We start from the raw sequence: 14,676 nt of genomic DNA on the forward strand, positions 1-14,676 counted from the left end.
CCTAAAAGGGAATGCTGAAAAATTGTGCACCAAATCTCTAAGGGGGAAAAAAAAACAAATAAATTTGCCAGGGCAATCTGAATGCGTTTGTTTGAAGAAAGTGGGTCAGGTTTCAGGAAGGCTCTAGGTTGGTGTGACACCTGGAGCTCAGGACTGCAAGCTAGTGGTCAAGCTTCTACTGGACAAACACAGAACTCTGAAGCACTACAACTCTGCCTGCCTGTTGCATCACTCATTGCTAACAAAGCAGCCACTTTTGCAGAGCACTAGCAAGAAGTCATCCACTATATGCAACCAACACATGTTTAGCTGGAGCCATCTCAATTTCCACGGAGGGGCTGCTGGCAGGATTTCTCTGTGTGAACTCTTTCACCTTGGAGCTTACTCGTTCCTTTGGCTTACATCATGGCAAGCTAGTAGTCAGTGAAATAGTTAATGTCCTACCTGTCTATTTTCCCAGGGCCTTAGAGAACATGGAGGTTGAGTATCTCTAAGAAGTACTGGTTATTTTTAAGATCTGATCTTTGGGTTGGTTAATCTCAGCTTCATGGGCACAGACATGCTGCTGGATATGTAATTGGTTTTCATGGAACTTTTTATTGTTTATCGAAAGCACTTAGATCTTCGGCTAGATGCTTTTTATTTGTAGGTAAGTTAAAATAAGTATGACAAAACGTAATGTGTTCCGTTAAACCTTTTGTTTGGAGGGGGAAATCAGTTACATAGGCAATGATACATGCGGAAAAATACTTAACTGTACTTAAGTGTAAAACAAAATATCATGGGCCGTGATTTACAAAATGTATCCCTAAAGCGAGGCTCACAAAATCCACATTTATATGCTTGAGTAAGTGGCTTGATTGTCAGAAGTGCAGTCCCTAAGGACTTCTCAGTTTACAAAAAATCTTCTCTCATGTGAGCGCACACATTATTTTCTTAGGCTCTGATCTTGCCCTCACTTCCACAGGTGAGTATCTTGATACATAGAAGTGGTCCCATTCAACTCAGTCACAAACTTAAGTGTTTGCAGGATCTAGCACTTATTTGGCTCACAGGAAAATACAATTAGATTCTAAACTGACATGGCCAGATTCTGACACCCTTACTCTGAATTCTCCCATTGCAGTCAATGAGTATTAGTCACGTAAGATGCTACTCAGCAAGAATAAATGTGGCAAATTCTGGCCCACAATGAACAAAGCTTATCATAAGAAAAGACCCAAAAAACCGCAAAACATTCTCACCAGCATTTACAAACTTTGGGGTCTTTCTTCCCCATGTTAAAGATTTTTTTAAAAGCCTAATCCCACTGTCGGTGAAAATGGAGTCAACCATCTAGGACCCTGCTCCTGAACCATTACAGTCAGTGGGAGCTTTTCCATTGACTTCAATGAGAGTAGGCTCAAGCCATAGTTGTTCAAACAAATCACCTGCTCACCTATTGGCTATCACTAAACTCAAAGCTCATAGCCTTCCCACGTAAATGTCATGGCTCCCTGAAAAGAACGAAGTAGAAAGTTCAGCCTTTTGAAAATACTTCTTTCAGTCCGAAGCAAAAATAGATCCTGGATTGCAAAAATCATTTTTACTGAGGTCAATAATTTCAGTATAAGTATTTCATACTCTGAAGCTGCAAAATAATGACTGATGCTGCTTGGTAGGGTTTCTGAATTAATAAACTGAGGAGTTAAGTACACACGAAACAACAAACATCAATAGATTTTATTTATGTAAGCTATTTTGCCAGTTTCCTCTTTAGCCTTCAAATCATCTTTATAATGCAATAAAGTGTGCATTTAAGTGATGTGAAATTAACTTTGGAGGGTCAAAAAATAGCTAAATACATTTAGCAAGTTTCAAATTGTATATTGCCTGGAAACAAGTAACACTATGGACTTCCTCATAATTATGTAGGTAAATACCTTATCTTTTTCCAGAGCACAATGAAGATTTTCCTATTGCTCGTAGGATACACTTACTGCAAGGAAAAAAGATAGAAGAAACCACATGTCAGGTAAAAGAAATGTTATTCATTCAGCATCTAATACTCTGTCCACAGAAATAGCATATTTCCTATATCTATTTGATTTTATAATTGATGTGCATCTGTATTTGGGAAGTAGAATTTCAAGGAAGAATCAGATGATGATTTGTGTTACATACCACTTTCATTATGCAAACCATATGCACTTTAATGCTTTACAGACTTGTTTTTCAAAGTGACTAAGTATCTGTTAAATTAGTACATTGGAATTTTATCTGACAAGACCTGTGGTAAATGCTGGTACACTCCACATTGGTGTATGTGTCCTAATGCTTTCTGAATTTATATAAACATGTACTGTCTCTCCTGACACTCCTCTTCATAAGACTACATTAATTAGCCCACTAGTACAAGCAGTTAAGGAAGTCTGACCCTTGGGCCTGCATAATAATAACATAAAAGTAGTTAATGACCTGTCATCAGCTGGTGCAAGGTGAGAAGCAGAGTAGCTCAGGAGGAATAGGTGTAGCTAGTGTTGGCTCAGGAGCCACAAGAACGTCCCCCCCCCCCCCACACACACTTTTATTTCACTTCCAACCAAGAATTTCCCTTCCACTGTTTTCACTTAAAGGGCCAGATCCTTATTAGGTGTACATTGGCATAGCTTCCTTGACTTCAGTGGAATTACGCCAGCTTGCACAAGCTTGAGGATCTGGCCCAAAATATTCCAACGCATGTAACATAAGAACTTACAAACCTGTGATTTCAGTAGATTTCTTTTTTCAGCACTGTATTGCATCTAGATGCCAACAATAAACACTGGAAGGCTCCTATGTGAGCTTTCTCCACTGTGAGTAAACCCTACAAGGAACAGTCCTGTTGGTTCTGGAATGCTACTCTTAAAAGGAAAGAGCATCCTAGTTGCAATCTCCCACCCTGAGGGCAGCGGGGAAGGTACACAGAGCAGGTCAGATCCATCCTGTAGCTGTGCTCTGCTCAGCTCCCATGGTAGATCAGAGATGACACATTACAGTGAGTAGAAGTCAAGGTGTCCGTGGGAAGGAGAGGGAGATGGGTGACTGGAAAATGGCTTTGGTCCTGGCTTCAGAGCCCCTTCTGTGGCAATATTGTTGGCAGAGGGAATGGGTCTTTATTCCAGCAGCTCCCACAAAAAGCAGGTATGGAGGGTGAGGGGATTGGCTCCTTTCCCCCTTAGTTTCTCTCTGGGCTTCCTGTTCTCTTCCTCCCTCTCTTGCTGCTAAATATTAGGAAGCTTCTCTGGTCTCTGCCATCCCTCATCAGTGCCCCAGGATTTGGGGTGTGCTCCACAATTCTCCCTCTCCTCTCGTTCCCATCAGTTTGTGGGATCTATGGTACTGTTCCCCTACCACAGAGGAGCAGCCACTGGGGTGTCTCTTGTTTCTTCCTGGATGGATTTCTAGGGACTCCTTCTCAGGCATCAGAACAAGAGAAAAGGTTTATTTTTGCTTTGAGCCCAGGAGTCTCCTCAAGGCCTTTGAAACACCACAAAACACTCTGGCCAACTACTTTGAAAATAGCCTCTAATTGGTCTGCCTCCATTTTTGTTTTGATCTCTCAAAGGAAGCTGGAGGGGCTGAGCACCTCTAAGTTTTGATGCTAGTTTGAGATCTGCAAGATGTGATTTTTTTTTCCAGAGGCTGATTTTGAAAATATTGGCCTTTTTATGGATTTCTTTTAGAAGAACACTTTTAGTGGACGCTTATTACCCCTGCCATCTGTGAGAGTAAGTGAGGCTTAGGGTAAAATTGATGTAGTTGCCTTTTTAGAAATGTTGTTCTCATAATTTTTCACTTCCACTTCCTGTCCAGGACCTGAACTGGAAGAGCCCAACATTGTGGGAATGGTGAATGGAATAAGCAAACATTTTATTATTTCTCTCTCAACTTTAAAAATAATCTAATGGACTTCTCTGAATACTTTTAAAACTTAAACCCCTCCTCAGCATACAACCTGATGCCTGATTTTATTCCAGGACTACATGTAAAGCCCTGAAAAAAGTGGCTTGCAAGGGAAATACAGTTTGAGGTTGAGCAGCATGAATGGCCCTGCAATAATTATAGCTTACTATAAAGAGTATCTCATGGAAGCTTTACTCTCAGCACTTATTTTCATATCCTTATTCTTGTTTGTTCTTCTCTGGTAGCACTCACTTGATGGCTCAAAGTCGTTGTAGCATATTGGGAAGGATATAAAATATGAAGTAATAGTCTTTGGGCTAATACATTTTCAAAAATGTTTCATGCCTCATTTCTCACGTAAATTCTTAGGTTGCATTCAGCCTTCAAAATGTCATTCATATTCATGAAGAAAAGAAGGCTAGCATTCATTACTTTCACTGATAAGCTATAAGCATAGAATCATAGAATCATAGAATATCAGGGTTGGAAGGGACCCCAGAAGGTCATCTAGTCCAACCCCCTGCTCAAAGCAGGACCAAGTCCCAGTTAAATCATCCTAGCCAGGGCTTTGTCAAGCCTGACCTTAAAAACCTCTAGGGAAGGAGATTCTACCACCTCCCTAGGTAACGCATTCCAGTGTTTCACCACCCTCTTAGTGAAAAAGTTTTTCCTAATATCCAATCTAAACCTCCCCCATTGCAACTTGAGACCATTACTCCTCGTTCTGTCATCTGCTACCATTGAGAACAGTCTAGAGCCATCCTCTTTGAAACCCCCTTTCAGGTAGTTGAAAGCAGCTATCAAATCCCCCCTCATTCTTCTCTTCTGCAGACTAAACAATCCCAGCTCCCTCAGCCTCTCCTCATAAGTCATGTGCTCTAGACCCCTAATCATTTTTGTTGCCCTTCGCTGTACTCTTTCCAATTTATCCACATCCTTCTTGTAGTGTGGGGCCCAAAACTGGACACAGTACTCCAGATGAGGCCTCACCAGTGTCGAATAGAGGGGAACGATCACGTCCCTCGATCTGCTCGCTATGCCCCTACTTATACATCCCAAAATGCCATTGGCCTTCTTGGCAACAAGGGCACACTGCTGACTCATATCCAGCTTCTCGTCCACTGTCACCCCTAGGTCCTTTTCCGCAGAACTGCTGCCGAGCCATTCGGTCCCTAGTCTGTAGCGGTGCATTGGATTCTTCCATCCTAAGTGCAGGACCCTGCACTTATCCTTATTGAACCTCATTAGATTTCTTTTGGCCCAATCTTCCAATTTGTCTAGGTCCTTCTGTATCCTATCCCTCCCCTCCAGCGTATCTACCACTCCTCCCAGTTTAGTATCATCCGCAAATTTGCTGAGAGTGCAATCCACACCATCCTCCAGATCATTTATGAAGATATTGAACAAAACGGGCCCCAGGACCGACCCCTGGGGCACTCCACTTGACACCGGCTGCCAACTAGACATGGAGCCATTGATCACTACCCGTTGAGCCCGACAATCTAGCCAGCTTTCTACCCACCTTATAGTGCATTCATCCAGCCCATACTTCCTTAACTTGCTGTCAGGCTTGCCCACCAGGGACTGCATCAGTGTTTTCTCCATGATGTTCCTATCATGGGAACATTATGACCAGAGGAATGGTTTATGGACACATCATAAAAGCATGTGGTCTGTTCTTTTCTTACTTAATAGATCTCTGGAATCCTTCCACTCCTTCTGCATTTTTAACCCTATTCAAACTCACACCCTCAAGGTTCTTCATTCTCCCCCACTAGGCTTCCAGCTAAGGAGGCCTGACTGAGACACTCTTTGGGAATCTATTTGTCCCATTCCTACATCAGCTGGAGGAGTCATTGTTGAGAATAGTCTGGTGCTCTGTAGCATTCCCAACCCCTAACAGTCTGGAGAGTGGAGAATCGAGACCCGATCATTGCAGCCGGCAATGTACAGCTCCGTTACTAGGTCAGTGGGCTAACCCCAGATTTGCTCATATATCCAATGATGCACCCAACATGTGATCGGCAGAAAGGGAAAATAATCTTAGTTCTGAGACAATCGATGAAATAAACACAATGCCAAACTGCCTTGTGACAGATCCAAAATGCTGAAGTGTCAGATACAGTGTTTATACACACGCAGTACAGCTTGGAGAGCTTGCATAGATCTCACAGTTCTGTTTTACAACACTTGCTGTTACATTCATGTTTTTTTCATATACTATTTATTGGGTTTTTTTCCCTTATGGTCAAGGTGATGACTTATGAACAGTGGATCCCACCTCGAGTTCAAGGTCTGACTGAGCCCAGTTACAGTGAAATGGTGAGTTGTGATGAGAACTTTTGTATTTTTCCTCAGATGTGAGTGTTCTGCAAGAGTGGATAGTTTGACTATGATTTCTTTCACTGGATTTCAGTTCCCAAAATTTTGAAAGCCCTCATTCCAGATCTACAGTATTAGTGACAGTCATTATATCCTTTATGGAAACAGAATTTCTAATTCCTGTTAGGTGTTCTTTCCTCATGGAACCATGCATTTGTTGCCCCCACCATCAGCCCTGCTTAGTTGGGCCAAATGGTAGGTTGAGGCCCAGGATTAAAAGAGCAAGGTTGCTGAAAGGTCAGGGTTGAGTTTCATGAGCAGGTATGCGTGAAAGAATTTTTCATAGTACTGCCTGCATCACTGCTGTAATAACTTTCCTGAGCACTAAATTAACCCAATTTTCTTGATTTAAAAAATCAACGTTTTGCAAATCAGTTCTACCATACAAATGCAGCAGCAAATGTTTTACCACAGCATAGAATTCACGTATTTATAGCCCATCTAGAAATGACATTGGAAACTACCAATACCTTCCAAAGAAATATTATAAAAGTATTTCTCATAGTAAGATGATAATAACACTACAGACAGGAAGACAGGTTTATTTACTCTTGTTATGTTTAGTTTGCATTTTTGCAAGGCTAATAACTGCTATGTTGTTGCATAGTTATTTGGGACCTGCAAACACACAGGCCAGATTCTGCCATGCTTATTCATGCTGAGAAGTACCATGCTTCACAAGTAATCTGACTGAAACCAACATAGCTTCTCCCCAAATTAGGTGTTACTAAAAGTGAATAAGGGTGTTACAGTCTGTCTGATAGTGCTGCTCACTTTTAATTCAAAATGCTGTTTTATCACCAAATTAATCCTCCCAACAGCTCTGGGAATAGAGCTGTCCAATGTATTTGTTAGGAATAATTTATTGGGCCAAATGTAGCCCTCTTTTCTGTTCACACATTTTTCATGAATAGACTTTTTAATGTTTATAAATTTGTTATTCATTAGTGTTCAAACTGTGTATGCAAGTAAAATTCAGCTCATGGGTGGATTGTTTACTTAGACTATTCATTACTTGTTGTTTGTGGTGTGTGATTGGTCACCTAAATGACATAAAGAAAAGGAGTACCCGTGGCACTTTAGAGACTAACAAATTTATTAGAGCATAAGCTTTCGTGAGCTACAGCTCACTTCATCGGATGCATCCGATGAAGTGAGCTGTAGCTCACGAAAGCTTATGCTCTAATAAATTTGTTAGTCTCTAAGGTGCCACGGGTACTCCTTTTCTTTTTGCGAATACAGACTAACACGGCTGCTACTCTGAAACCTAAATGACATAGTATTTCTGCATGACTAAAACTTGTTACACTGGAGAATAATGAATATGCATGTGTGCATAAAGGCTCTTTCTCAGAGGTAGTTTTGGTGGGGAGAAAAAGCCATTCCCCAATGTTTGTGCAAACAAATACTCATCCAAAGGCTCATTCGGGAACGGTGACTAAAAGGAGTCGCAAATGTGGTTGAAGTGAACAGCTGTTTGGAATTCAAACATCTGATTATGAACACTGTTTTTCAGTATTCACCCAGTGCTCTCTGTTAACTATTATCCTCATTTTAGGGAGGGAAAATGGAGAAAAGAGACTTCCTCAAGATCAGGTTGCATTATCATCAAAGCCAGTAGAACAAGTAATTCTTGTCTCAGCAATCCTGATCTGAGACTGCCTGGGACGCTGATTCTTACTTAAAATAAGTACCCAGTAGAATCTTTGCCTTATACTGGAATCAAAACATTAACATTTTTTTCACACCTTTACTTGGTGGTGGTGGCTGAGTGTTACAATGAAATTATAAAAAAGAGCCATGAGACTGCTGTTCTTGTGATATTTGCCCACTCATCTGGAACAAGTAATAACTAGAAATCTTACAGTATAGCCATCTCTCCTGAGATTCAGAGCTTTAGCAGCATAGTTAACTCCTGGTATAACTTGAGATTTACCCCTCACCCAACACCTGAGCACATGCAATAATCTCTAGCTTGCGTAAAGATCAAGCTAGCTGGTCCATCAGGGTGATGGGTTGCAGCTTGAATGCTGCCAAGATTCAAGCTAGTAATGCGTTAGGGACTCAACTTTAGTGTAATTTCGAGACTGAGACAATCCAGCTATGTTAGGATCAACAGCCAAACATTTGGATTTGGATGCTTAGACAAAGCAAAACTCCAGATCTTCTAAAAGCTCCCCTGCCACTAATAGATATTACAAGGTTATCTGTGTCCATACAAGATAGCTATTTTGTTTGTTATTACATTTAACTAACATTAGACACTCCCCAATAAGTGCTTTTTAAAAAACAAAACAAAAGAGGATTGCACTTTATCCATTAGTAAAATTATCTGAGTAGATTATGTGCCATTTTATAATGCTGTCCCCTAAACATAAATCCCAGATCAGAACCCCAGATCAAAAATCCATGGGCCCAATTCTGCATTGCCCTTGGTTAGTCATTGACACCTGTGCAAAGCGAGTGCTTATCAGAGTTCTCTACTTATACACAAGTGTTAACACTCCCTCTGGCACATACTTTGCAAAGTAGATTCATGAGGTCCCAGACAGTGAGAGAATTAAATTCCGTATTTCTACACTGTTGTGAACCAGAACCTGAATCTGAACATACTTGAGCTGTGGGGGCTTTGAAATCTGACTCAGAACTTGCCAAGAGTTTGAATTCAGCCAAAGACTTGCACTGAGAACTCAGGTCCAAAGTCTTTGACTTCTCACTGTTTTTATCATGAGAGGCTCTAGGGCTGGGTTCTCAGCTGGAGTAAGCCAGCATAGTTCCACTGAAGTCCAGTACTAGGGAGCTGGCTTCTAATGCCGAAATTATATAGAATGTACAAATATTGAAACTCTTTTAATCTTTTAGACAGTGTTCTGATGAAATGTTTCTCCGAGTTATCCTTGGTTCAACACAATTTCTACTATTCTATTACATCTCAAGAGCCTATCTAGTTTATAATTTTTTCTCCATTATCTTTTTCAGTCCTTTAGCCCTGTCCATTTCTTATAAACTCCATGCAACTTGTGCATTGCAAGAACTATAGTTTAGGTTGCAAATCAACTTTGATTAAACTTGCTTGGGATTTAGTACTTTGTGGGTTTGCCAATGGCCACTATTGTTCCAGCAGTGAAACAAAGTCACAATGCAGTACCTTCCTTAAAAACATCATTTGCCTTTCCGCTGTACATATACTGAGTGTTTATTTCTGCTTGCAGCATTTTCGGGGTTCAACACACCAATATCTGAATTGCTGACATCCAAAGTGTGGAAATCTCTATTGACAAGCATTGTTAGGTTAATCTATTGAGCAGTATTTTTGAAATCGGAAATGAGTGTATGTTATGCCTCCTTTATGATGGATATTGTTGGATGCTACTCTGTACTGTGTGGATGCTTGTGCTGCGTAAGTGCCTCATCCTACATTCCCTGCACCAAAGTGAGAGTTGAAGGCATGCCAAATCTCTCAAGTTCAGTTTTTAAGTAACCTTAATTAGACTGTGTGCATGAATTAGACTGTGCTGGCAGAAATGATGAAGACCCAACCTCCTCTTCTATCTTTGTCTTGGCGTGGAGGATTATGCATATGAGGAAGCAGGAAGGAACTTTGATGTTTGACTTAACTGGTGGGGAGAGTTCAATAAGGTCTGTGAATTACTTGCTGATAACATCAGCATTGGCAATTAATCATTTGTAATATTATGGAAGCAGTGTTGACATACTAGACTAAATTCTCTGCTGGTGTAAATGGGAGGCACTCCACTGAAGTCAATGGAGCTAGATCCATTTACACCAACAGAGAATGTGCATTTAATTAGAAGATCATAGGAAGCATTGTGCCAAAAATCCACCATTGTAAAACACAACTATTTTGCAGTTTTATTTCTTGTATTTATTTGTTTGCTGATTCCCACTGGAAGGCAGTTACCACAAGTGCCATTTGTCCATGGAAACAGCTTGCTTGCTACTGAAATAGAGAATTTCTGCACCCAATTCCAAAGAGAGAGTCAATGTTGCAGCTGGGACTAGAACTCAGGAGTTCCTGGCTCTCTATATGTCCTATGTTTGATCCACTCTATGACTGCATTATATAATAATGTAGCCATTTATATTAATAAATACTGTTTAAATGCTTGCTTGAATTGTGGTTTCAAAAGCAAGTGTTTTTGCCTGGTGATATTCATCAGTTTTGTGGAAGTTTCCACACCATTCGGTAGCATCACATGTAATTTAAGGGCTCTGATATATGTGATCCACGAAGGTGAGCAGCATGCGCATGAATCTAGGGCTGATGGGTCTCCTGGCTTTCCTGTGAAGTTTTTTCTCAGGTTGCCCTCTTGTCATCACATATGTGACCTCAAATGTGCCACTCGAGACTCGTCTTCCAAAGCCATTGCGGAGATGATTAATCCTCATCTTGTTCACTGATCCAAAGTGCTTGACTATGATGCTGAACTTTCTTGCTTCTCAAAATAAACAATAGACCACCTGTGTAGTACATTGTAATGTTTATTATTTATTCTCATTTTTATTTTGTGTTTCAATTAGGTTCCAGAATCAGATGATGATAAAGCTGAATCAATGGGAACATTAAAACGATTGCAGAAATTGGTCCGAACCAAGAAAGCCAGTATACATAGTATGGATGATGTCAAACATGTTTTGATACCTCTCAGTAAGTAAAGAGCCATTTTAGTGTATTTGCACACATTTGGAAAATGTCACTTTACTGAACAAAGGTATAAATGATCTTGCTTTGATCTATTTTTGAGTGCTTTCAGCAGATCACTGATCAGATTGTGTAGCCATTCTTTGTCTAAAGTGAAAGCATTAGCATAGACCTATGGTGCATTTATGGATGCTCTGTATCACACCTTAGATGCCATACCAAATGTCTCTGAACTGCTATGATATCATAACAAAGGTGATACGTGGAAAATTGTTTCCCATTGCATCTGTTTATATTTAGTAATAAATACTGTTTCCTGTAACTGAAGACGGGTTGCGGGGGTTATCCTAAATAGCTGAGTAGAACACCCAGCTTGGGGCCATTGTGTTTTTTATGAAGTTTCCCAGCTTTATCTCACATTTACATGAAGAAGGCAAAATGCACAGAAGAAAGGATGACGTTTATCAGTCCTTGAGTCAATGGCAGTAGGAGGTGCTAGAGAACACAACCATCTGTGGCACAAGAAGTAGGTTATTGTTGCAACACACCTGATTGCTTGGAGTATCCCAAAGTTGATGCCAAGCAGGTATTCTAAAGCTGATGCTGAACCCAGGTTATTTTCAAGTGCTCTCACAAGATCACTGATCAGATTGTGTAGCCATTCTTTGTCTAAAGTGCAAGCATTAGTGTGGACATATGGTGCATTTATGTATAGGATTATTTTGAAACTAATCCCAGCAAAATGAGTTGAGACCATTTAATGAACTGCTGCCCCAGCTGGATCAGTGATGCAGTAAAACCACATGAGGAAATTCAGGGTTCAGCAGCTACTTTGAGATTTCCATGCATAGACTATGAGTAGGTGAATTATTCAGGAAAATATTCCGGTCTCTGTCCATTTGTTTCCTAAACCAAACTCACACATTGTATGAGTATTGCATCATAATGATGTTTGTATGATGAAGTCACCATATTCAATGCAGAAATTACCATTATAATGCCCTGTGGAACCAGCAAAATTCTCCAGGCTTTTCATGGAGCAGCAAGACATTTTATCAAATGAAAAATAAATCCCGCTTTGGATAGAGTCATTGACCTATTAATCTGTCTTTTCCATCTCTCTAATTGCCATTATTCTTTGAGTGTATAGAGTTTTTGATTGCTTTCAGTATATACAACTCATTAGGCAGCATTTCAAATAGGAGCAAATATTCTGACTGCAAATGCAACATGTTGTAAAAAGAAAATCTTTTACATTTTTAAAGATCCACCTCAAGACTCCTATCTCTCTGAAGAGGAGGAGGAAGCACTGATTTCCTGCATGAAAATAACCAAGTCTCAGGAAAAGAAGGTCTGGAAAGACAATGCTAGGCGAAAGGAAGAAACTGAGACTAAAGCAGATGTTATTTCTGCTTCGTTGGGAAGATCTTCTACTTCCAGACTGAGCAATACAGGAAATATTTCCATGCATTCAGAAACTGAATTTCAGCTATGGAGTGACTGGAAGCCCTTTCCCAATAATCAGCTCTGCCCATGTGATTTCGTGATCTCAAAAATAGAAAAGTGGGAAAATTGTACTTGTTGTTCTCATCATCCGCATCTTACTTGCTCCGTCACTGAAGTGGATCTTCCATATTCATGGGTAAGTGATTTCCCTTACAATTAAATATGTCAGCAGTGGAAACTTATTGAACATCAATTTAAGAGTTGCTAGAATTTAGCACATGGTTATCAAAAGTGAAATAGTGAGGGGGAAAATTCAAAAGGTTAAATTCAGATCTGATGTGAACAGATGAACTCCATTTGAGTTGCGTCCACTTACACCAAGTTTGGATTTGGTCCAGGATATACAACTTGCAACAACATAAAAACCAGTGGTGTAGTGTTTGAATATTTTACACCATCGTGTGATCTACCAGGGTGTTTAAACTTAGGATCTTTCTATATGTCTGTACAACAGTATATTGGATTCTTTAGACATTCTCATATGGCGTGATCCAAAGCCCACTGAAGTCAATGGGAGCCTTTCTATTGACTTAATGGGCTTTGGGTCAGGTCCTTAGCAGTCACTGTAATGAGCTCCAGAATTCTATCCAGAGAAATATCAGCAAGCGGTGCAATTGCCAGCGGTAATGTTTGTGCCCTTTGTATCAGGAGGGACCTGATTTTGAGGAAACTTTTGTGGCTCTCAGGGATTCATGCAGCCAGTGCTAGAGATGTAGTTTGATCTCCATTTGGAATAAGCTTTTTTTAAAAAGATTGTTTTAGGGTTGTTTAAGGCTGCAAAGACCCAGAGTGTGCCTGGATTGCATGGGGATGGAATGGTGCAGGGAGCCTTCCCTTCCCTTCACTGCTCAAATTTCAGCACCTGCACTTTCCATGGAGTAGGGATTGTTCCCTGCTAGCATCTCCTGAGCTACTAGTTGCCAGGAGAAGTTCTGGGAAGAACCAGATGGTGGCCTCTAACCCTCAGTGCATCATGCCCATTTATTCATATTTTACTTGGGGTAGAGTCTGGTTCTCAATGTGCAGTGAACACAGCCCTGAGGAAGCAGAAGCTGCTGCTGCCATCAGCTGGTTCAGTGGCCAGAGGGATTCCCAGGTAACTGAAATGTTAGATCAAAGACTTCAGCCTTGTTTTGGATTGAAGACAATGTGAGGTTTTCTTGAATACATTTTTTGTTGGGAATACTGTAGACATGCCTCACTTAATATGAATATACCTGGAAACATCAGTGTCCTTTCAAAAAGTTCTGTCTAGCTTTTCACACAAACACTGTGGTGGTGGTATTCTTTACCCCAGTAAGATTTGTCCAGCCAGGGTCAAGGTCAAGTGCCAGCCAGAAGTTGTTCTTTATTTCGGTTTTTGCGGGGGGGAGCGGGGATTGTTATTGAGCCGTCTGCTTTCTCAATTAATAGTTTTCTCCCTGATTTTAATTTATCTTTGTGGGCTTAGACTCTTTAGATTCAGATTATAGAAGAGAGTGAGACATCTCATTCTCTCCATCTGCATCCCACCAACTGGCTCAGAAAAAGATTACAAGGATTAGATTTTCGGTTTTGCTTTTCAAGAATTAATAGACTCCAGAAGTGGCTGTTTTGCATGTGAAGGGATCAGATTTAGGGGATGATGTGGAGGGCAATTTTGATGTTGATTTATCTATAACAGTAAAAATAGTGTATTTGAAAATATTGCCTTCAACCCAACTTACAGTTACGGAGTTTTTATTTTATTGGCTTGGCTTGGCTAATATTCTCCTGCCTTTGGTCAAGTGTGAGGTGGAACAGACAGACTGAAGTAATTGTAGTCCTAAAATAGATGTGGTTGTGCTGTGCTTTAATGGGGCAAGAGGAGGGGAAGAGGAACACTCTACATGCAAGACTAAGTTTCCAGGACTAATTTCAAATAGACATGCTGTCTCTGATCTAGTTTAGGGACAGGAGAGCACCTACATTTTAGGTTGGATGCAGTGTCATCCAACAATGCCTTGGATATGTATGCAAACTTGGGGACCTCCGCTTTACTTAAATCATGAATGGTTGGTGCCTAATTAAATAGTGGCCTCATTAGTCAGCATGAAAGAAAGACATGAATCTCAATCTGACACCCTGCCTTCCTGAGAGATAATGAACAAAAAAACCGAGTGGAACTAACTAACTAACTCCAGGTTTTCTCTTCTGAGTACTTCTCCTGCATTGTCTCTTCC

General features: G+C 40.5%; 1 protein-coding gene across 1 annotated transcript in view; it reads left to right on the forward strand.

The window, feature by feature from the left end:
* The window catches only part of SAMSN1 (SAM domain, SH3 domain and nuclear localization signals 1), a 126,309-nt gene that overhangs the window by 50,196 nt on the left and 61,437 nt on the right, over nucleotides 1–14,676 (forward strand). The window contains exons 6-9 of the mRNA XM_038387584.2: nucleotides 1,938–2,014; nucleotides 6,178–6,246; nucleotides 10,849–10,975; nucleotides 12,235–12,611. Coding sequence (XP_038243512.1) covers nucleotides 1,938–2,014; nucleotides 6,178–6,246; nucleotides 10,849–10,975; nucleotides 12,235–12,611 — 650 coding nt within the window. The remainder of the gene's footprint in view (nucleotides 1–1,937; nucleotides 2,015–6,177; nucleotides 6,247–10,848; nucleotides 10,976–12,234; nucleotides 12,612–14,676) is intronic.

This window comes from Dermochelys coriacea, chromosome 1 (genome assembly GCF_009764565.3).
Source record: "Dermochelys coriacea isolate rDerCor1 chromosome 1, rDerCor1.pri.v4, whole genome shotgun sequence".
Lineage (NCBI taxonomy): Eukaryota > Metazoa > Chordata > Testudines > Dermochelyidae > Dermochelys > Dermochelys coriacea.